This window comes from Gasterosteus aculeatus, chromosome 1 (assembly GCF_964276395.1).
Source record: "Gasterosteus aculeatus chromosome 1, fGasAcu3.hap1.1, whole genome shotgun sequence".
Lineage (NCBI taxonomy): Eukaryota > Metazoa > Chordata > Actinopteri > Perciformes > Gasterosteidae > Gasterosteus > Gasterosteus aculeatus.
The window spans coordinates 3534605-3555552 of NC_135688.1; the positions used below are offsets into that span (position 1 = coordinate 3534605).

The following is a 20948-nucleotide window of genomic DNA, read 5'->3' on the forward strand; positions in this document are numbered from 1 at the left end:
CGACGTGAAGGGGACAATGGAGGAGGTGACCCTTTGGAGAAGAGGCCAATGACATTCAAATGCACCAAAGAAGACACACCTCAAGAGTTTTCAAAGGACCATGGCGGGGGAAAGACTGTTAGAACTTCTCCTGCAGCCGCGTTGATAAGTCACTTCAGACTTGCTCAGAGGATTCTCTATTTCGCGAAATATTCCACTGTTCGCTTAGTATTTCACTTTGTAATTGTAATCCCTATTACGTTGTTCAGTTATTAAATAACTTTTGATTTTTGAATTTAAACGAATTGACTCATTCGTGTCCTCGTTTCCGGCCGGGACGAGAACAAAGGATTGAGTCCTCCCTCGAGAGCTTCCGAAACCTTAACAAGACACAGAACCCCCCCCCGCCAACCGGCCCCCGAGTAGCAGCAGCACTCGGCTCCTAAACTGCGGAGCTTGAATGTAAAGTTGAACTGCTGGCTTCCATCAAGCCAAATAGCAACTTCATGGTGAAACCAACCACAACAAACAATCGCGTGTCGGCTAACACGGCGATCGGATCACAGCGATCGGATCACAGCGATCGGATGTGAGAGTGGAGGTCAGACAGAACAAGCCACCAGCGGGCTTCACATTGTGTTCTTTCTTCTGAGCGCTCCACGGACGGGCCGTTGCTCGTCAGGTCGCGATGAGTTGTTGGAATCGGATGCAGATGTAAATCAGTCGCGGTGGAAAACGAGTGTTAAGCAGTTGTTCATTTAAAAAAACGTTTTGATCAGAAGAGACATATTTGAAATAAATAGGCGTGTGTGTGTGTGTGTGTGTGTGCGTGCGTGTAACCCTGAATGAAGCTGACAGGACACCATACAACCGCTCACAGGGTTGAGCAGCGGAGTGAAACACCTGGACGACGGGGACTGAATTCAATCTCACACAATTGTTCCGTCCAAATCGACATGTCAGACTTGCGTGTGTGTGTGCGTGTGTGTGTGTGTGTGTGCGTGTGTGCGTGTGTGTGTGTGTTGGAGTGGCACAGTGGAAATGCGCTGTGTGTCCGGACATGGAGCTCTGAGTACTTTTTCCTGCTTTACTTTGCTAATTTTAGTTTTAGTTTTTAATTGATTTGTAGACGCTTTGAAAGAAAGTTCAAAGAACTCATTCATTCCCATCATAATAATATTTACTCATCATACATCATATTATTTTTTCAAGTACTTTTTTAAATAAATTAAATTATATTTTTTCATTAATTTTTTATTCAAACGTTCTAATGTTTTACCTGAACTACAAGTAACGCACATGACTCCAGTGTCACAACATAATGACACATTGTTGCATTACAAATTTAGACAAAGAGAAGAGAGAAACTGTGCCGCGCGCTCCTCAAACGATCGGATTGGACCGTGATTCCATTTTGGAGTTTCCCCCCTCCTGCGCTTTCTGATCACCACCCTTAACCAGTTTCTTTTTTTAAACGCACTTCCTCCCCGTGCTCAAAAGAACGATGCGAAAAGAAAGAGGGGAAAGTGCTCATGTGACTCCCCGTGCCGTGAAACCGGGGCCCCTCGGGGCCACGTTCGGTAGAGATGACACGACTTACCGGGACAAAAGTCATCCTAAATCGGCGCTTTAGTTTTTGTGAAAACGCCAGGGATTTGTCTGCCTGATCCAAACATACAGCATTAGGGAGGAGGGGGGATCAAACGCACACGCACGCGCTCTCAGGATGGAGAGTTTGACCTCGTGCCACAATTTCATCCCAAACACAGCTTCTTCTTCTTCTTCTTCTTCTTCTTCTTCTTTCTGCACCAAAGCGACGCGGGCGGATCGGTAAGCGGGAGAGAAACGATGCACGTGCCTGTTTTTATGAAGATCATTATTGGTATTATTATTTACTGACTGTTGTTGTTGTTGTTGTTGTTGTTGTTGTTGTTGCGAGCTCACAAGTTGCGCGGCACTCACCCTCCGTGCAGAACAGGAGCGTCCAGGCTATCCAGAGGTCCGAGTTATGGAACTTCACCATGGCTCCTTCAACCGGTCCTCCGCTTCGGCCCGACGGAACCACGATCTCAGCTCGGCTCACGGTTCCCCGGGCGACAAGTAACAGGTCCTCCCGGTGCCGGGAGACATGGGCGCAGCCCGCCGCGGGGTCTCTTTACGCGCCGCGCGCCGGCGACGCTTCCCGAAAGACGGGGTGAAACGTTCCGAGTGAGGGGTGGAGGTATGTGTCCATCCAACGGGCGCGCTCCGCCCTTGTCTCTCATGGACCCGTCCGCGCAATTTGCCCACGCGTTTGAGGCGGAGGGGGTGGGGGTGTGGGTGGGAGGGGGGTGATGGGTGGAGAGGGGAAGGGGTGGGGGAGGGTGGGGGTGAGGGGACGCAACAGTCCACCTGCTGGCGCGCTATAAATACGCCCGACAGTCCCCGAAAGTGACTTGCAAAGTGCTCAGAAACTGTCCCTCGTCCCGTCGGCTCGGTGCGTCTCTCCCACGCGTCTCGCGGCGCTCCATGGTGCCTCGTCTGCTCTGCCGCGGCGAGCAAAGCTCGCGGGGTTGGACGCGAGGCAACTTCCTGTTGATTTTTTGGGGGGGGGGGGCATTTTTTCCCTTCAAAATAAAATAAACCTCGAGGCTGTCCCGTCACAAGGTGGTGGGAGGAAAGGTTAAAGGTTACTGTGTATTCTTATTGAGGCGCGTCGGTGTCCGTCAGTCAGAGTTGAACCTCCGCGCCTTTCGAAAAGTCATTTCTCCACCACAAAAACAAAGGAAAAATCCAAGTGAACGTGTAACATTTGTGAAATCATTATTGTGAAATGTCACTACAAGTTATTAAAAATCAATCTCAATCACATTCAACAATAACTGCAACATTTCTCTTGCATTCATCGATGAAATAAATCCGCTCCACTCCAGTGAAACCGGAGGGATCGATTATACTCAGCCAGGGATCAGCCAGAGGTACAGTAAACACACCTGCAACTAAACGTGCTTTTATTTTGTAGTTAAACCCACCTGGGTTCCTGTTGTAGGTGGTGCGCCTGTGCGGCATGACCGCGCTCACCAGCGGATGATTAAGACGGACCTTACTGTTGCTAGGAGACCGCTGACGCCAGACGTGCACGAGAGAGAGAGAGAGAGCGCACGAGGGGGGAGGGGGGGGGGAGACATTCATGCCCCCCTGCGGTGCGACTCCACAACGACCGACGGATTCGAATTATTTATAGGGACGTGGTTTACGCAGATACGTGGATACATTTGAACGTTGGGCTGCAATAGTGAATCAATGGAATAATAGAATTAGACACAAGGCTGCAGAGTGCTGCTCTGCGCAGAATTGCAAAAAAAAAAAGTATTTTCTGCCTTCATACTGGACTTTGATGATCAGTCCTTTGCATAATCTGCAGTGTGCACATCAGGGCGGTAACGCTTTGTAACTGTGCCCCTTTTATCTCAAAGAATGAAGTCATTGCATGTGATTGTGTAGCATGTACTACACATTTTTGCCGCATAGGTGATAGGTGAGAAAACCATCTAGAGATCAAAAGGTACAGATTTATCTTCCTCCAACCTGTTTTTTCAGACAAAGCGAAATGAAAAGACGCGATTGGGGCTGTGCCCCAAATCCCTGCCTTCATCGTTTGGCCCTGCAGATGTTAACAGATGTTAATAATTGTTTGGCCTTAAATTGAGCTGAAGTTGGATCATCTTAAGGCTGCTTGCTTTGGTTGGATTTTATAGAATATGTTGCCATTGTTTCTCGTTATTTTTGGTTAAACAAAACGCTGGCTTTCCAAATGTCTGTTTCATTTGGCTTTTACGTTCCACCTTCTCATTAAAGCTGTAATAAAAAAATATTTGTATTTTATACATGCTGCTTTTTTAGATATTCTCCCGATTAATCGTTTTGTTTATAAAACAAACATTTTCAAAAAGCCCATCAAAACATTCAGCACCAAAAGCAACAGCTTTATTTGACATGTTGTCCAAAACCCAAATAAATCAATTTCCTGTCCCACCCGCCTGGCAGCTGCGCTGAGGGCCGGAGAGGGCTGCTGATGGTGCTGCTGATGGTGCCATGTGGGCGGGCACAGTGGCGTCCGTCTCCATGGCAGACTTCGGCCTTTGGAGGGAAATGTGCTCACCCTCTCGGATGGAGGACGTCTGTCTGGGACTTTGGTGTCTTCAGCGTTTAACTTAGTGTTCTAAGTTGAGTTAACGTGTAGTTAGTGCAGAAAGTGTTTACTTCCGACTTTATTTTGGTAATGAATACTAATTGTTTATGGATTTCCCTTCCTTTTTCTCTCTCTCTCTGCGTCTTCAACGTCACGCCACCTTCAACAGCGTGACGCTTTTTAATGTGGGATGATATCGGCTGTTTCCTTTTGCCTGAAGCTGAATGAACGATGGCCTTTGTGTTTGTACGAAGAGTGAAAAATGTGTCCTTCCGAAAATAGACACTTTGAATCTCATAAATGTAAGAAAACACTGTTGTAAATCATCCACTAATGTCTCCCTTCAATATTCCCTAAAATGAAATAAAGGTTGAAACATGATGGATGGGCTAACTTGGGTTTCCCCTCAGCAAGCAGTCCAAGAAAGATGCACGCTTGATTTATTATTGATTCCTTTCTGGAACTGCGTCTTTTTTTTTTCTGCACCCCCATAAAAGATTCAAAAGAGCAGAAAGAGATCTTCAGTGCTAAATGCTGTTATTCTCTTCACCTGTCAGTCCTGGCCGGAGCTCATTGCTCTCAGGTACCCGGGTTATGCTTTGTTTGGACACTAAAACCACGTTTATGCTGTATTTACTCGAGCACTGCACTTTAAACTGCTTATACCTCCATTGATAATAACTTCAGAGAGAAATATTGAACTGTCACTGCTCTTTTCATACAATGCAAATGTATTTACTCCTTCAACCTGAGGCAATAAAGTGTATCAACACTTCAAAGGGGCAGTCTTCATTATCAGAAGTCTATTTAACTTGATACTTTAAGTTGAGTTGAATTGAAGAGCTATTTAAAAAAACTGCAGTGAACTCAATTCTTGGATATGAAAAATGATTGTTCAAACTGATTAAAAAACATTCAAATTGCATAATAACCACGCCTGTATATTTTTTTTGTGGTCTGTAAATGGGATTTTTTTCAAATAAAACTTCTTTGACGTTTGACCTCGAAAAGAGGGATAATGCTGCCACCTTGTGGTGAAGAAATACGGACGGTTGATTTATCAGACGTCATTCAGCATCTTACTTTGTTTGGCCACCAGCCTGAGCCACAACATCAAAAATACTTTTATTTCTGGGGCAGGAATGTTACCAGTCGGACCGTGACAGGTTTAACCGTTGACTTCCATTGAAGTGATGAGACAGCTCTTGCATGACTCCCCCTATCTGCCCCCCTCCAGGATCGGTCGGGATGCGACCTGTTCTTTCTCGTCGGACTTTTTCGTCTTTGCCAGACGTTCCCTGTGTTGCTTTATTAATTAACCGGATTCTGCCAGTTGAAGATTTAACCTGTGAGCAACTTTCGAGCTTTGTTTGCAAGTTGATTCAAGTCGTGAACTATGTGTGATATTTATGAACTCCTACATCATCCTTTTGTCCTTGCTGCAGGGCCAATGGAACCGATCTTGATGAGCCTCCTCCTTCTTCACCTCCTCTTCACGCCGCACGCACACAGCCGCACGCATGCAAAAGAAACAGATGGTAAACAGGTTTGAATCACAGATTAAGGGAATTAACCGGCACCGTGGCCGATTCTGAGCAAGATGAACTATCTACTCGTTTTTTGAAGAAGGAAAGCCTGAAGTGTGTATATTGTTTGAGTTGAGTTTCTTATATTGAGGATATATTATATTGGTATATATTTTGGCTGGACGCTCCCTTTATTTTCCCGTTCATATTGACGCCATGTTTGCAGCAGCTGATTAGGCCCCAGTGCAGTTTTCCCGAAAAGAACTTAAGATCTCCTGTCATTCGCGTTAGGAAATCGAAATCGACGTGTCTGCAGCTCGATTGCGGCTTAGAAATGTACGTCACCGAAAGGAACGCCGCTGCAGACATTAAGTTTGATTACTTTTTAGTTCAACTAAAAGTAACCGAGAAAGTGGCGGCCATTTTGCTTGGCTTCCTGGGGGTGTTTCCCTTTTGTTTTGGGCCAAACAAACGCACACAAACACACTTCAGTTTGGTGGGGAGGTTTTTATGGAGCTTCTGGTCAAATGGAGCTGCAATGTAATGTTCATTGCATTTGCTGTTGCTGCTTTTTTTCTTTTTGGTCACAATTCATCGGGCCTATTTTTTTTCACGGCTCGTGAGAATTTTAATTTATTGCTTTGTTTTTTTGCTTTCGGTCATCCGTTGTTTTTAACAAACTTTCTAAAGACAAAACTGACAAGTTAACGGTATTTTTAGTCCCACGTTTACTCACCTTATTACAAGGAGACACTGTAACTTGCAGTTTTTAATAATAAAACTACTGTACTTGAGTATTCCCACCTTACACAGCGTTGGACTTTACTGCATTACGTTTACGACGGGAAAACTGTTTTACTCCGACATTTACGTGAGTTTTATATTGACACCATAACAGTTAAAATCTATTACGAAACATCGCTCGTACTCTTCAATCATCCATCGTCACACCGCTCATCCTGCACACTGGGGGGCGGGAGTCGATCCCAGCCACCTTCCAGATCTTCAATTATAAATCTTAAAAATGAATAAAACACTGCAATCTTGTGGTGAGAAAATGAACTTTATTTTGACAGAATCAGCATGTCTGTTCACACAAGCACGACACTTTTGGCGCTACTCAGGACTCATTTTGTTTGTGGACGTGATCGTGAGAGACGAGATGTCCTTCCCGCCTCAACATCACTTCTGAAACGACAAAAAGGACAACGCTGTTACTCAGAAAGGTCGTCGCAGCTCGTGGAATCGTTGTGGCAACAGACGCAACGGAAGAAAACGACACACAGGAGGGCGTGTTGTGACACACTTTACTGCCACCCTTTGAAATCAGGTTTGGGGGGGTTGGGGTGTGTTACCTCGTCAGAGTCTGAAGATGAGGAGCCGGAGCCTTTCCCTTCAGGCTTCGCCTTCTTCTTCTTCTTCTCCTCGTCCTTCTTTTTGTCTTTGCCGCCCTTCTCCTTGGACGCTTTGTCGTCCTTCTTCCCCTTGGACTCTCCCTAAGGAGGTGCAAAAGTGGACCGGATCATTGATCGTGTCGCCGTTGTCACAGCGATAGAGGATCGAGTGCACTGGTCGTAATAATGCAGCGGTAGGACGTTCAAAGAGAAGCAACTTTGTGACGTCACAGAATCACTAATCACTCAGATAATGAAGCAAACATGCAAATCTCTCACCTTGTCCTTTTTACCTGTTCGGGTCAGAATGAAAAGGGAAACCGGGTTAGAATAAAAGAGAACGGCTGCAAATAAGATACAACTTTCTGACACATGAATTTACATTTAAAAATATATTCCAAAGCCCCTTTGGCGAGTAATGAAATGGGAGTAACGGCTTTTAAATGCCTGCGGCCTGTGACGATTTACCAGGCGTAAAACGTGTTACTTTAGTCAACAGAGACACATATTCAAGGTGTTGATCTTAAGTACGTTCAGTCAAATTGAGCTTACCTGCGCGATCCATCGTGTCTCCTGTTCACAAACCACAGTGACCACACGGACTCAAACTTAAGTACCTGGATTAGCCACACCTCAAGCATGTGATTCAAGCCTAACCCCGCCCCCCAAACCGCCGCTCCCCTTGAGCGTTCACCCAGTGTAGTGTTACGGTTATGAGGGGTAGAATGCTACTCCTACTCCACCCTGGAGAAGGCTGGGACTGAACATTCACATTATACAACATGTTTGCTTTGGAACAAAAACATGTCAACTTTAATTATTTTCTCTTGAGGGCAAAATGCCGTCGGGCCTGACAGCAGCATCCTGTTCCTTTTAACAGACAAACGTTTCGTGGAGCAGGATGAGGAGTTTCTCAGAACACACGCCTACAGGTGGAGATGAAACGTCGTCCGCAGCATGACGACTGTTCTGAAGTTTTGTAGCTTTCCAATTATTTTTTTTTAACTGATTTATTCATGTACATTTTCTAAAGACAGACTACTCATTTTTTTGGGGGGTTATCTCAACACGATCCGGACAATTATAAACGCGTGCAGCGACAAACAGCGACCTTGGTGAGGGTTTTTCACGCCGCTGTGGTGGAATAAACACACTTTAAGCAACACAGGAAGTTTATGGCGAGAAGCAGCGTTCAATCAGGTTTATTTATACATCAACAAGAGGAAGGAACGTCGGTACAACTGCACACAGTCACTTTGCTTCACAGACGAGGTTAGAAGAGACCATCGGCGCTGGAAGCATCACTCCTGAAACGACAACCAAGCAAGAATTCAGAATACAGATGTGTATTTACAGCGTGATACTTTATACCTACTGATACTAATGCGAACACGTATTTTAGTGTACATTTAGGCAGCAGGCATTCTGAGCAGCAAGGAACACTTTGAATGGGATTTGCTTATTTCGGATTCAGATTCCACGGTGAGAAATAGTCTATCGTTTCCTTTGGAGGTCCCAGTTCCTCTCTTATACCCCCCCCCCTCCTCCCCCATCTCTCCCGCCCTGAGGTGTGGTGCTTCCCCCTCTGGCTGTAACCTGCGTGGTAAACCGGTTATTCACGTGAACACAACAGACATGTTCTGTTGACACAGTTACGGCTACAAAGAGATCCGAGTTTGACGAGTTTTGGTGGACGAGCTGAAAGCGAGTGTGGAATGTTTGTTTGTGTCACACCGGATTCAGAACTGGTGCTGAGGGCCGGACCTGTTCCACCAGCCTCGTGTCAGACCTTGTTCCAGGCACATTGACCTTTGGCCCCCGAGGTGCGGCCGGTATCTCACCGGTTGGGCTGCAATTTATCGCTTTTTAGCGGTTCAAAAGGTTCTGGAGGAGCCTTCAGGGGACACCGGCAGGTCATAAATATCTTTAGATTCTGTATTTTTTTAAAAGCAACTGCAGAGCTCGTCTTACCTCGTCACTGCTGGAGGACGACGATGAGGAAGAGCCAGATTGGTTTCCTTCACCCTTGTCCCTTTTCTTCTTGTGTTCCCCGTCCTTTGACTTGTGCTTTTTGTCGGACTTGTCTTTGCCAGACTTGTGCTTCTTGTCGGACTTGTCCTTGCCAGATTCGTGCTTCTTGTCGGACTTGTCTTTGCCGGACTCGTGCTTTTTGTCGTCTTTGCCGGACTCGTGCTTTTTGTCGTCTTTGCCGGACTTTCCCTTGCTGCCCTCCTAAAAAAACGTCAAAAGATAACCTTGAATAAAATCATGGATTGCACCCGTTTATTCTTAAGTGTTGAACTCCAGTGACCCTGATGAATCGACCAACACTAAAGGGTCACATTGGCCACAGTAGAGCCGGCAGACAAATTTAACAGAAGCATTTGTTAAATATTACTTCTGAGAACTTGGAGACACGCAGTCAGTTCAGCCGTGTTTAGTATGTAACGGTTACACATATAAACCACATTACATTACATTACAGGTCATTTAGCAGACGCTTTTATCTAAAGCGACTTACATTACACTTTAAACCCATGGCTTTTTTTTGCCTGGGGAGCAATTAGGGGATAGGTGTCTTGCTCAGGGACACTTCGACATGGAACATGGAGCAGCCTGGACTCGAACCACCAACCTTGTGCTTCCCAGCACTCCTTCTCTAACCCCTGCACCACGACGACCCAATACCTTATCCTTGTTCTTGTTCCAGGGCCATGAGATCTCATCCTTCTGAGCTTCTTCCTTCTTCACCACATCTTCACTCCCACCAACAGCTGCACGAGACACAGGAGGGGGGGGGCAAAGACTCTTAGACATCAGCAGCTACGAACTAAACATTTGATTTCTAACGCAAGCGCAGCTCGTCGATTAACCTGTCAGGTGGAAATCCCCGCACCTGTCGGGCCTAAAACACCTGTCGCTCCTCAGCGAGCTTAATATTTAAATATTAAATTCAACGGGGACGAACATCAGTCACTCAAACATCGCATCCCAAGCATTCCCCGTGAAGCAGTCGGCATAAGGTGGCGCGTACCTGCAGACAGGTCGAAAGACATGATCGGGGATCCTCTCCGTGACTGGACGCGCTACCAAACAAATGAGACTCACGCGCGCGCACACACACACATACATACACACGCACAGAGAAAACCGGCCGCAGACCACACCTGGAACACGTGACCTTGCTGCGTCACGCGACCGCCGCGCCCGCGCCGGGGACCGCACCTTTTGTGTTACGTCACGCGGCGTTCGCGTTCACCCGGAGAAGCGACTTCTCGGTTCAAGCTTCCGGTTCGGGATTGTGTGCCGAACCAGAACGCTGTCCCGGTTCAGCGCGAACAACAGGGGCCTGCAGAGGTTGTTTAATGCGGAGACACATCTGGAGGGAGCTGATGCTATAAATAGCTAATGAGCTAATGAAAGCAGAACGCGAGGGTTATAAAAGCTGACAGCAGCACTCGCATTATTACCACATCGATACAGGTAAAGCAAAGCATTAAACAGCATTATGCAGAGGAGCCCGTCTCAGTCTTGAATGTCTCATGTGTGTGTTTTAAATGACAATGTTTTTAGGAAATGACATGTGATTTATGCAGTAACACATGATTTAGCTTTCAGGGTTCGCGAATTTGCAAATTATCAACAGTAGTAACTCCGACAAACAGATAAATTCATTGGAGTAAAAAGTAAAATATCTCTTTCTGAAATGTGGGAATCGTAAAAGGAGGGAAACATGTTAAGTACATTTAAATGATGCGCTTACAAATGAAATGAAATGTTTAAACAGTGTATTTTTTCCACATATGTTAGGTATTATAAATGCTATGGATTGGATCATATGAAGTGGTGTAATTATAGTGTATAGATGAAAGTAACGCTGGATCCCTTATAGGTCTTTTCAGTTAGTAGTTCATCTCAATTGCTATATGAATCTGATACGGCCAAAACATCTGTTTGCTATATTGCCATTTCCTCCTTTATTCAGAAGCCCCCTGAAGGCAGCATAAACCTGAGACATGAAACAAAACACATAGAAGACTGTAGTATTATTACACATGTGCGCTTTATTGATTAAAAACACAATCGTGACTTTCCATGTTTGGATTATACTTCTCATCTTGGACATTTTCATCGTGTCACAATACGTTTTTCCACCAGTCATCACATTTATCCAGCATGAAATCAAGGAATCATATCTCATCTCATGGTCGACATCCTCCAGTTGCTTTAAAAGGAAACACGAGTAACGCGTGTTTTGATCTCATCATTGATAAGGCTTGGGGCCTTTCAATAGGTCGCTTGAGCTGAGATGGGAGGAGCCGTACCGCCTCGGGCTCCCCATCAGGGCCTCCATGGGGCTGGGAGGCCTACGATTGGGGGCCTTATCTCCAACACTCGAGGAGCCGGGGACATAGGACCCAGGGACATAGGAGCCAGCGACAAAGGACCCAGGGACATAGGACCCAGGGACAGAAGAGGCGGGGGCAGAGCAGACAGGGGCAGAAGAGGCGGGCGCAGAGGAGACAGGGGCAGAAGAGGCGGGCGCAGAGGAGACAGGGACAGAAGAGGCGGGCGCAGAGGAGACAGGGGCAGAAGAGGCGGGCGCAGAGGAGACAGGGGCAGAAGAGGCGGGGGCAGAGGAGACAGGGGCAGAGGGCCGGCAGACAGTTGAAGGACGCAGAGGATCCATCTTCACAACAGGTTTGGAGGGGAGGGACACGTAGGGGACGGCGGGAGCAGCAGCAGGCGTAGAGCAGCTGCCACCGGGAGCTGGAAGTCCGGCCCGACCGGCACCGGGATCTTCGCCGCCTCGCTCGCCATCAGAGCATTCCTGCAATTTAATCCAAATCCACAAATTAAATATTTGCCCCAGAGGGCTTTACAATCTTTGCACGTGTGACACCGTCTGTCTCCAGAACCGTCGCACGTAACCTCGGACATGGAGGGAGGTGCACATGGGGAATGGAGGTACAGCGGGGGAAAAGACAGCGAGGGACGACGTCAGGAATATTAAGAGAAAACTTACCCTCTTTTTCTTATTGTCAGTTTCACTTCCTGATGAACCAGACCTCTGAAGGGCAAACAGAAAAAAAATGATGTAATTTGAACCGCCTCCATTATATCATCTGATGATAGTCACATTGCACGAGCATTTCACCTTCTTCTTCTTGTCCTTTTTATTCTCCTTGTCACTGCCGTCAGATGGACACGATGAACTGGACTTTGAGTCCTGCTCAAATATTAAACATGGAAACCTCCGTCAGCCATGTTTTGTTACGCAATAAAAATCAACATACACGCGTTTGTCTTTTCTATAAAATAGTTGACCTTCTTTTTGTCCTTCTTTTTCTTCTTCTTGTCTTTCTTCTTCTTTTTGTCATCACCACTGGTAGAAGAATCGGAGTCCTTGGCGGATGCAAATATGGTTTAATTGTTACTGTATTATGAAGGACATCCCATCATGATACAAACATATAAATGTATGAAGCAGGACGCTGCATTGGACAAATGAAACACGTTATTTTACCTTCTCCTTGTCTTTCTTTTTCTTCTTATCTTTCCTTTTCTTCTTCTTCTTCTTCTTGTCATTATCACTCGAATCACTGGACGATCCAGAGGAACAATCCTGGGAGGAAGAAGGAGTGATGGTGATACACGCTGGATCCACACAGTGTGTCTCAGACAGTGTTGAGTCGTGACGCCGACGAGGTGATTGAGCTCTTTCATGGCCGATGATCATCAATAATACTTTTTATAGGAAGTACAGACTCATACAATCATCCACTACTTGCAATGAAAGATTCTCACCTTCTTTTTCTTCTTCTTCTTCTTATCTTTCTTCTTCTTCTTCTTCTTCTAAAGTAAAAAACATGACGTCATGACTTTGTAAATTTGGTTAAACTCTTTCCCTGAGTAGGGACCATGATATTTGTGCGTCTTTGTCATCTCACCTTGTCGTCATCACTCTCAGCGCAAGAGGACTTCTAGAAAGAAGATATCAGTGAGTTGCTTTATTGCATCCATTAGAAATCATATGAGCATCAGGAGCGGGACATCCATTAGGTTTTCACATGTTTTACCTTCTTCTTCTTCTTCTTCTTCTTCTTGTCCTCTTCAGTATCAGAGCATGAAGGAGAGGACGAGTCCTGTAAAGAGAAAGAAAACGATGATGATATAATTACACTATAAGAACGGAAAAAGTGTAAAAAGGTAATATAATTTGAGTAAACTCAAACCTTATCCTTCTTCTTCTTCGTCTTCTTCTTCTTCTTCTTCTTCTTGTCCTCTTCACTATCAGAGCATGAAGAAGAGGAGGAGTCCTGTTAGGAGAAAGAAAACAATGATGTATAATCACAGTATAATAACAGAAAAAGTGTAAAAAGGTAATATAATTTGAGTAAACTCAAACCTTATCCTTCTTCTTCTTCGTCTTCTTCTTCTTCTTCTTCTTCTTGTCCTCTTCACTATCAGAGCATGAAGAAGAGGAGGAGTCCTGTTAGGAGAAAGAAAACAATGATGTATAATCACAGTATAATAACAGAAAAAGTACACAAAATGTAATATTCAGACGTATTGTAAACTCAAACCTTATCCTTCTTCTTCTTCTTCGTCTTCTTCTTCTTCTTCTTCTTCTTCTTGTCCTCTTCACTATCCGAGCATGAAGAAGAGGAGGAGTCCTGTTAAGAGAAAGATACAATGATGTAAAATCACAGTATAATAACAGGAAAGGTACACACAATGTAATATTCAGACATGTTGTAAACACAAACCTTATCCTTCATCTTCTTCTTCTTTTTCTTCTTCTTCTTCTTCTTCTTCTTCTTCTTCTTCTTCTTGTCCTCTTCGCTATCAGAGGATGAAGAAGACGAGCAGGATCCAGAATCCTGTAAAGACAGAGATATAACGACGATATAATATAACATTTAACGTTACTCGTACATGAATAATATACGTAATATACAGAAATGTATATCATACAAACCTTCTTCTTCTTCTTCTTCTTCTTCTTCTTCTTCTTGTCCTCATCACTATCTGAGGAGCAACTATCAGACGAAGAGGAGGAGCTGGAGGAGTCCTATGGATCCAATAAAATACAAATATTCACATTGATATGTTCACATTTTCTTTTCTTTTTTATTCACCCATGCGGCACACACACCATAAACATCCGCATTTATTCGTATGATGTAATAGTACAACATTAAAAAAAAACTTTACCTTCTTCTTCTTCTTTTTCTTCTTCTTGTCTTCTTCGTCGTCATCATCATTGTCTGATGATGAGCCGGAACCCTGTAATAAAACCCAGAACATGTAAAGATTTGATCAAATACAAGTTTCATTCTGTTTGAAGGTTCCAGCATCATGAGCACCTTCTCCTTCTTCTTCTTCAGCATCTTCTTCTTCTTCTTCTTCTTCTTGTGGTTCTCTCCTTCTCCCTCGTCGTCACTCAGGTGGCCTTCCTCAATAGCGTCAGCGAAGGCCTTTGCTCCACCTGTCGAAGAGGACGCGCCGTTACCACCACACCAACGAAACGTTCCCTGACCTCTGCCTCCGCCTCTTAGACGACTCCTTACATTTTTCTTTTTCTTTAGGCTCTTTCTTGACCTGTCAAGACAAAAGAAAGCGATGAGTTTTTTGTGCGATTGAGCGGAAATGTTTTTGTACACACACAGTGTGTGTGTGTGTGCGTGAGTGTGTGTGTGTGAGTATTTCACCTTGTCGGCAGAATCGTCTTTCTTTTTCTCTCCATCAGCACTTGGTCCCGGAGTCTCACCACCTGCAGAAAAACACTCACCAGAAGCTGGAGGAGCAGCTTCACCGCAGAGCTCATTCTGCTCTTCATCCTGTGGAAACATGGAGCCGAGTTCAGGTTCACTGCGCGTTTAAATCATTGAGAGGCTTCTGGCTTTTAAACAGAAGGATGCATTACGTGTTTCTTGTTCTTCTTTTCCTTGTCATTCTTCTTCTTCTTCTTCTTCTTCTTCTTCTTGTTCTTGTTCTTCTTTTTCTTCTCATCTTTATCACTGTCAGAAGATGAAGATGAAGACGAGCAGCTGGAATCCTGTTTAAGAAAATAAAAGTCAGGAATTACACAGTTATTTAATTTCCATCAAATGAGGAATTTGAATTGTATGTGTGTCACTGTACACTTTGTGAAGACTCCTTCCAGTCTGATTAGTAGTGGAAGTAAATACTTTATATCCCAAGAAGAAAGAGGCTCATTTAGACAAAAGACATTACTTTACCTTTTTCTTGTCTTTCTTTTTCTTCTTCTTCTTCTTCTTCTTGTCCTTTTTCTTCTTGTCATCCTCGCTGTCAGAGGATGATGAAGAGCTGTCTGAGGAAGAGGAGCTTGAGTCCTTTAAAAGCAGAAAAAAACTATTGAATCAGTTTTGATCATTTATATTTACAAGTCGAACAGGCAGTTGAGGCCCAACATCAAAACTATACATATAATCAAACAAATCATGCCTTCTTCTTCTTCTTCCTCTTCTTCTTCTTCTTCTTCTTCTTCTTCTTCTTCTTCTTCTTTTCGTCCTCGCAGTCGGAGCAGGAACAGTCGGAGCAGGAACAGTCGGAGCAGGAACAGTCAGATGAGGAAGAAGACGAATCCTGGGACAGAGACAGTGCAATAGATATTTAATAACATTAACAAAGTCATTCACATATTAATTTTGTATTGTTTTCATGTATTATTGAATATATGGATCAATAAACCAGATCCTTTCGGGGGGCTCACTTTTACAAACTTACAAATCACAAAATATGTGTACATACCTTCTTCTTTTTCTTCTTCTTCTTGTCCTGCTTCTTCTTCTTCTTCTTCTTCTTCTTCTTCTTCTTCTTCTTCTTGTCATCTTCACCATCTGAGGAGTTACAATCCTGAAGCAAGACAAAAGAAATCCATGACGACTTTACCAGCAAAAAGCATGTCGGTAAAAAGGAAGAAGGTTTAATTCATCTCTGTCACCTGGCTCATCTTCACACCTTCTGCACCTTCTGCACCCGGCTGCTCCATCTGGCCACCAGGACCTGAGAACATTCAATAAGTTCAAATGTAAATCAACCCCTTGTTTTAAGCTGAGAGGCTTTTCTTTCTTGAATCACATGGTCACCTCGGCGGATTCAAAAGCACAATGAGTTGTTCAATGTCATTACGGCCATGAAATGATCTAAAATAACATTTGCCAAGTTGCTCTTATAAGACAAGCAAGACACCACCTCCAAAACCCCAAGAGGCCGACGTCTGTGCTACGAAGATTAACCTGAGGAGCGCTGAACTGAAACCAACTTCTTGCAAAGAACCAGAAAATTTGCATCATGAATGAGAAATGTTTTGTACTTACTACATATGATAACATCGTCCCAAACACACTCTTTCTGCCCTTCGTCCTTCTTCTGCTTTTTCTTCTTCTTCTTCTTGTCATCCTGCAAAGACATTTCTTATTTCATACCAGCATGTTTAGACATCTGAAAGAGTATGATGCCTGTTTGCAAAGTGAGTGTTACACTGGCAAATAGGAATACAGATAAAGTCATCAGGATTAGGTTTGGCTGTCACCTGCTAGTTATTCATTAAGAACGATCCACCCTCAATACAGTCAGATAACAAACATCCAAAGTGACTGCAAAAAGCAGTTTAAACATTCACACTCATGCGTGCGTGTGTGCTTGCAATGCACAACAGCCTTTTGTTAGGTACGTACTGCGTACTTACAGTATATGCGTACTTACAGTATATGACATGGTAGCATCGTGTGCTGGATGCACACGTTGTGTGACACATCGTCACACAACGTGTGCCCAGTTGGAAATCCACTCCAACTGTGTTCTTTTTACTCCTGTGGTATATTTTGTTGTCTCGATGCTTGTTAAAGCCAAGAGGTTGGTCTGATCCCACGGGGGGGAAACAAAGGCTGGTGGCCCGTTTGTGGAATGCAGGCGTTGTTTCCGTCTCATGTGTCAAACGCTTTGGACACCTGAGTGGTTCACTTTTCCTGAATCACCTGATTTTCCGCCCACACCTTAAGAAAAACCGGCAGGACAACTGGTGTGTGATTGAATCACTTGAAGCTGAACGCTGTTCAAACCAGATAGAAAGATTATATTAATTTGAAACGGTTGGCGAATCGCACCCCCGGGTGGCTTGATTTGCTGATTCGCTAACTTGCCAAAATAAAATAAAAGTAATGTTCAATTGGAAGGCCATCGTTTGCATATTGCTGGGACCAAATCCCAACCTGAGGCAGCGGCATTGTTAGAAGGGCTGAGCTGATGGTGAAGGGCCTTATTTAGCAATGATTCACAAAGGATTTGCATGAACAAAACGCCCCGTCGAACTCGTTTCAAAGGAGCCAAGTTGGTTTCAACTGAGAGAATAACTGGAGCTTCGCTTCAAGCATCCCGCACTTTGCAAAACAACACGCGTCCGTCGTCACGAGTGCGTCTCAGGCAGGACTCTGTGGTTTTGAGATGCATGTTATGTTCCATTACATTACATGTCATTTAGCGACTTACAATAAGTGCATTCGACCATAAGGGTACAAACTCAGAAGAGCAAGAAACAAGAAAGTGCAATTTCCTCAAATAAGCCAATTTACAATTTGCAATAGATAAGTGGCGTTATAAGTACAATTTAAGTGCTGCAATTTGTTAGTCCTTTAGTCGAGGTAGAGTCTGAAGAGGTGTGTGAAGGTTCTCTGCGGTCCTGATGTCATCAGAATGTCTATTGTGTCTATTTGACCACGTGATCCCGGCCCCGTGCCGTAACCTCAACTCACCTCGCTGTCACTCTCTGAAGAGCTACTGGAGGAGGAGGAGGAGGAGGAGGAGGAGGAGGAGGAGGAGGAGGAGGAGGAGGAGGAAGAGGATGAGCTGGAATCCTATTGAGAAAGAAGCAGTTGTTAATTGAACAGGTTTTATTTTGACACCTTCTTTTGTTGATGAAAGCGATCGACTGGAAATTAAACCAATGAGTCACTACGAACACACTGCGGCGAGGCTTGTAGCACAAGGGAGGGGGCCTCTTTGTGCACATAGCAACACACAAAATAAACGGTTTTATCACATCGACACACAGGAGGACTCACACACACGTTGCGGCCAATCAGAGCAAGAGTGACAGTTAGTCTGCATTATGATTTCATATGATTTCGGCCTCACGCGTTGTGGCCTACAATCAAGGGGCCGCCCTCAGGAAGCCACAGGAACGACTGAGTTCCTCTTATAAGACATGAGCAGACTGAGGGTCCGTCAGCAGCACCGTCCCAACACAGTCTGTCCAACTTTCGTTGGCGGACTATGAAAAAGAAAATACTCGATCATGGCAGTCGAGATAACCTTCCTGAGACACTTACCTTCTTCTTCTTCTTCTTTGTTTTCTTTTTCAGCTTTTTCTTCTTCTTGTCTTTCTTGCAGAGACCCTCGTCCTCGCTCTCCGAGGAAGACGGAGAGCTGTCCAATGAGTGCACCTCCTGGTGATTAACAAAAATAAAAAAGCACATATTATCTACTACGTCCCTCAAATGGTCTTTCGAATTTTGTCTGATTGGGATAATTACACATAAACAGCATTATGATTGATCCTCTTTACTGAAATTCACAATCCTGCAGTTGCCAGTGAACGTTTTTTATGCATCTTTTTAAAGAGCCATGAAATTATAACTATAACTAAAAATAACGGACAGTTAAGTGGCAAAGGTCTTTTCACCTTTTATTCAAATGATCGTTGTGTGTGTTTAAAATGCCCCTCCTGCTCACCTTTGCATCTTTTGTCCCTGCAGGGTGTCCGGGTTGGCACTTGCTGCCCTCCACATTGCTCAGGTCTTCGGGCTCGGCTACCTCAGGAAGGGGCTGCAGACCACAGGCACCTGCTCCGACAGGACCTGCACGGTACAGGGTGAGAGATTTTGTAATTCTGCATCCTCAGAGCTCAGCTGATCAGTATCATTACGGAGGATCAGTGGCAGCATGAACTTCCTTACTATCCGACTTCCTTCTTTGGACCGACAGATTCAGAAATGAAAGAGGAAAAAAAAGCAATCATAAAAGGTGCTGCATGAATCTGAAAGCGCTTGAGCGGTTACTTTGTCTATTCATCTATCCAGTTTCATAACTAGTACCACCGTCCAGAAAAGGGTCACACGTGTAACAGTAAAAACAAAAAGGTAATTGTTTAGTGTAAATATCCCATCTGTCACGTTAGCGATCTTTCTGAAATGGTTTATCATGTCAGCAAAGAAAATCATATTAAAAAAGGCAGCAAACCTTTGGACGGAGTCTTGCTCTCCATTTGGGTCCGTAGCTGTCCTCTGTCCACGTCTCACAGACCCACCTGTGCACTTTTATGGCAAATGCACACAGGTTTTATGGGTGGGACGCAGCAAGGTGTAACTAACTCCAAAGATAGAGAGACGTCCCTTCCCAAGTTTCAAAATAAAACCCATATTGAAATACAACGTTTAACATGACCAAATACGTACCCATTATGTATATCTCCTTTTTCAGCTAAAGTTGCATTACTTTGTTATCTGAGCCATAACACCTTAACCATAACCTGAACGATTGTACGGTTCTTCTTCACGGGCGATTTTTATCCAGCTGGTTTTATTTTGAAAGCAACAACGATTTACACCTAGGTCTTGCTTGTTGCTTTAAATGTCTTCTCATACCTGAGGCAGCTGTGGCAGGTACTACTTCTGTAAAAACACTTTGACGGGCCAGACTTGTCAGTGCAAGGCACTGAATGATCTAAACACCTGCTCCGCCTGCTGTCAGGTTGGTTATTACCTGGACAACGAATACTTTTACTGCGATCTGTGCACGCAGTTGTGATTTACTAGAAGTTTTATAAAGACAGTGAACCGATTTCAAACATGCATAAAGAGCAACTTTACTTTATTTTTTTTAAATTGTATTATTTTATTTTAAACTAACCCATAGCCTTATACTACTAACCCATAGCATTTTATTTTATTTTATTACTCGTGCACTGTTGTCTTGTTGTCTATTGTTGTACTGTCTACTGTTACGCACCAAGCGCCAAGTCAAATGTATGTCTGATATATTATGGCAATAAATGTTTCCTGATTCCTGAACAACATATCTATTGAGTTACATCAATCAATCAATCAAAGTTAGAGGAATAGTAAGTGTAACATCTAGTTATCTTGATGGATTTTGGGTTAACCTTCTCATGCCTAAAGGAACAGTGTGTAAGGTTGTGTTACTGGTGAATCCACAACTTGACTAATTCTTTTTGCTGCTCCTTCTACATTCTGTATAGGTGGACATCCTGATACTACACGGTTACCATTTTTGTTTTGTGTTTGACGTGACATAAATGGGCTATACGACAGAAATTCCCTGCGCATCACTGTGTGGCATAATGACAATTAAAGACCCATGAAAAGAGGACTTTATCTAAGCTTCCCTGAAGGAGTCATACAATAATAGTTGTGAATACTATATTCAATTTCAGCCAATTCATCCCTCTTTTTACACACTGTTCCTTTATTGGAATAGTAGGAATCTGTGAGAATATTGATATTAGAATGATAGATATTTGATTTCTGAGATATAAAGGACTTTTATTTTGAAATTCTAGATACAAATCTCCTGATGTTCTCTTGGGTAGTCTGCTATCTATCCCTAATGAAACTAATCACTTTGTGTAACCTTGTAGTTTCTGAATTTGGTTTAGTGTACTAAGTCACACGGCTGTCTCCCCATGTATTCTTTATTTTATCATTTTGAGTTGGTATTCTCACATTGGAATTACCATTTACCTTAAAAAAGTTTGTCTGTGGTAATTATTGAGTTTTAAATGTTTAATTTTGTATATCTTCATTTAGTTACTTATCATTCATTTACGTCTTT

General features: G+C 43.8%; 3 protein-coding genes and 2 long non-coding RNA genes across 50 annotated transcripts in view; 2 read left to right on the plus strand and 3 right to left on the minus strand.

The window, feature by feature from the left end:
- The window catches only part of igsf11 (immunoglobulin superfamily member 11), a 67312-nt gene extending 64799 nt beyond the window's left edge, over positions 1-2513 (minus strand). Inside the window, exon 1 of the mRNA XM_040189910.2 lies at positions 1942-2513. Coding sequence (XP_040045844.2) covers positions 1942-2002 — 61 coding nt within the window. The 5' untranslated portion in view covers positions 2003-2513. The remainder of the gene's footprint in view (positions 1-1941) is intronic.
- Positions 2084-3121, plus strand: LOC120827229 (uncharacterized). The gene is made up of 3 exons (XR_005713371.2): positions 2084-2200; positions 2892-2936; positions 3008-3121. It is a non-coding gene; the product is annotated as an uncharacterized LOC120827229 (long non-coding RNA).
- A 964-nt stretch (positions 3122-4085) lies between these two features.
- Positions 4086-4461, plus strand: LOC144411388 (uncharacterized). The gene is made up of 2 exons (XR_013468552.1): positions 4086-4197; positions 4320-4461. It is a non-coding gene; the product is annotated as an uncharacterized LOC144411388 (long non-coding RNA).
- Positions 4462-6720: 2259 nt separating this feature from the next.
- On the minus strand, positions 6721-10284 carry LOC120827217 (uncharacterized). The gene is made up of 6 exons (XM_040189924.2): positions 10105-10284; positions 9759-9844; positions 9042-9302; positions 7350-8377; positions 7032-7172; positions 6721-6864 (listed from the first exon to the last, which is right to left on the minus strand). The coding sequence occupies exons 1-4, from the start codon at positions 10124-10126 to the stop codon at positions 8372-8374; spliced, it is 375 nt and encodes a 124-aa protein (XP_040045858.2). The 5' UTR covers positions 10127-10284; the 3' UTR covers positions 6721-6864; positions 7032-7172; positions 7350-8371.
- An 830-nt stretch (positions 10285-11114) lies between these two features.
- LOC120828853 (uncharacterized) lies at positions 11115-20198 on the minus strand. Of its 46 annotated transcripts, none has more exons than XM_078107644.1 (28): positions 19338-20198; positions 18831-18955; positions 18428-18544; positions 17852-17953; positions 16418-16499; positions 16042-16103; positions 15849-15953; positions 15643-15683; positions 15549-15612; positions 15317-15430; positions 15001-15132; positions 14786-14914; positions 14645-14675; positions 14441-14562; positions 14289-14360; positions 14053-14145; positions 13841-13954; positions 13658-13747; positions 13480-13563; positions 13307-13390; positions 13151-13216; positions 13022-13054; positions 12879-12926; positions 12598-12696; positions 12399-12476; positions 12229-12300; positions 12097-12141; positions 11115-11901 (listed from the first exon to the last, which is right to left on the minus strand). In XM_078107644.1, exons 1-28 carry the CDS (start codon positions 19360-19362, stop codon positions 11335-11337), a joined length of 2796 nt encoding a protein of 931 aa, XP_077963770.1. In that variant the 5' UTR covers positions 19363-20198; the 3' UTR covers positions 11115-11334. The 46 variants fall into 46 exon arrangements, with proteins under 46 accessions (XP_077963770.1, XP_077963769.1, XP_077963771.1 ...); XM_078107643.1 differs by having other exon boundaries at positions 15543-15612; XM_078107645.1 differs by having other exon boundaries at positions 11115-11612; positions 11658-11901; positions 15543-15683.
- Between the last annotated feature and the right edge of the window lie 750 nt (positions 20199-20948).

Excerpts from the sequence above, each read along its gene's own strand:
- LOC120827217 (XM_040189924.2), bottom strand. The coding sequence starts at position 10,126 with ATGTCTTTCGACCTGTCTGCAG. Across the intron at positions 9,845-10,104 it reads GTCTTTCGACCTGTCTGCAG|CTGTTGGTGGGAGTGAAGAT; the intron begins GTACGCGCCACC and ends TGTCTCGTGCAG. Across the intron at positions 9,303-9,758 it reads GGAACAAGAACAAGGATAAG|GAGGGCAGCAAGGGAAAGTC; the intron begins GTATTGGGTCGT and ends ACGTTTTTTTAG.
- LOC120828853 (XM_078107572.1), bottom strand. The coding sequence starts at position 19,362 with ATGGAGAGCAAGACTCCGTCCAAAG. Across the intron at positions 18,956-19,337 it reads GAGCAAGACTCCGTCCAAAG|GTCCTGTCGGAGCAGGTGCC; the intron begins GTTTGCTGCCTT and ends TGTACCGTGCAG. Across the intron at positions 17,954-18,427 it reads CAAAGAAGAAGAAGAAGAAG|GATTCCAGCTCATCCTCTTC; the intron begins GTAAGTGTCTCA and ends CTTTCTCAATAG.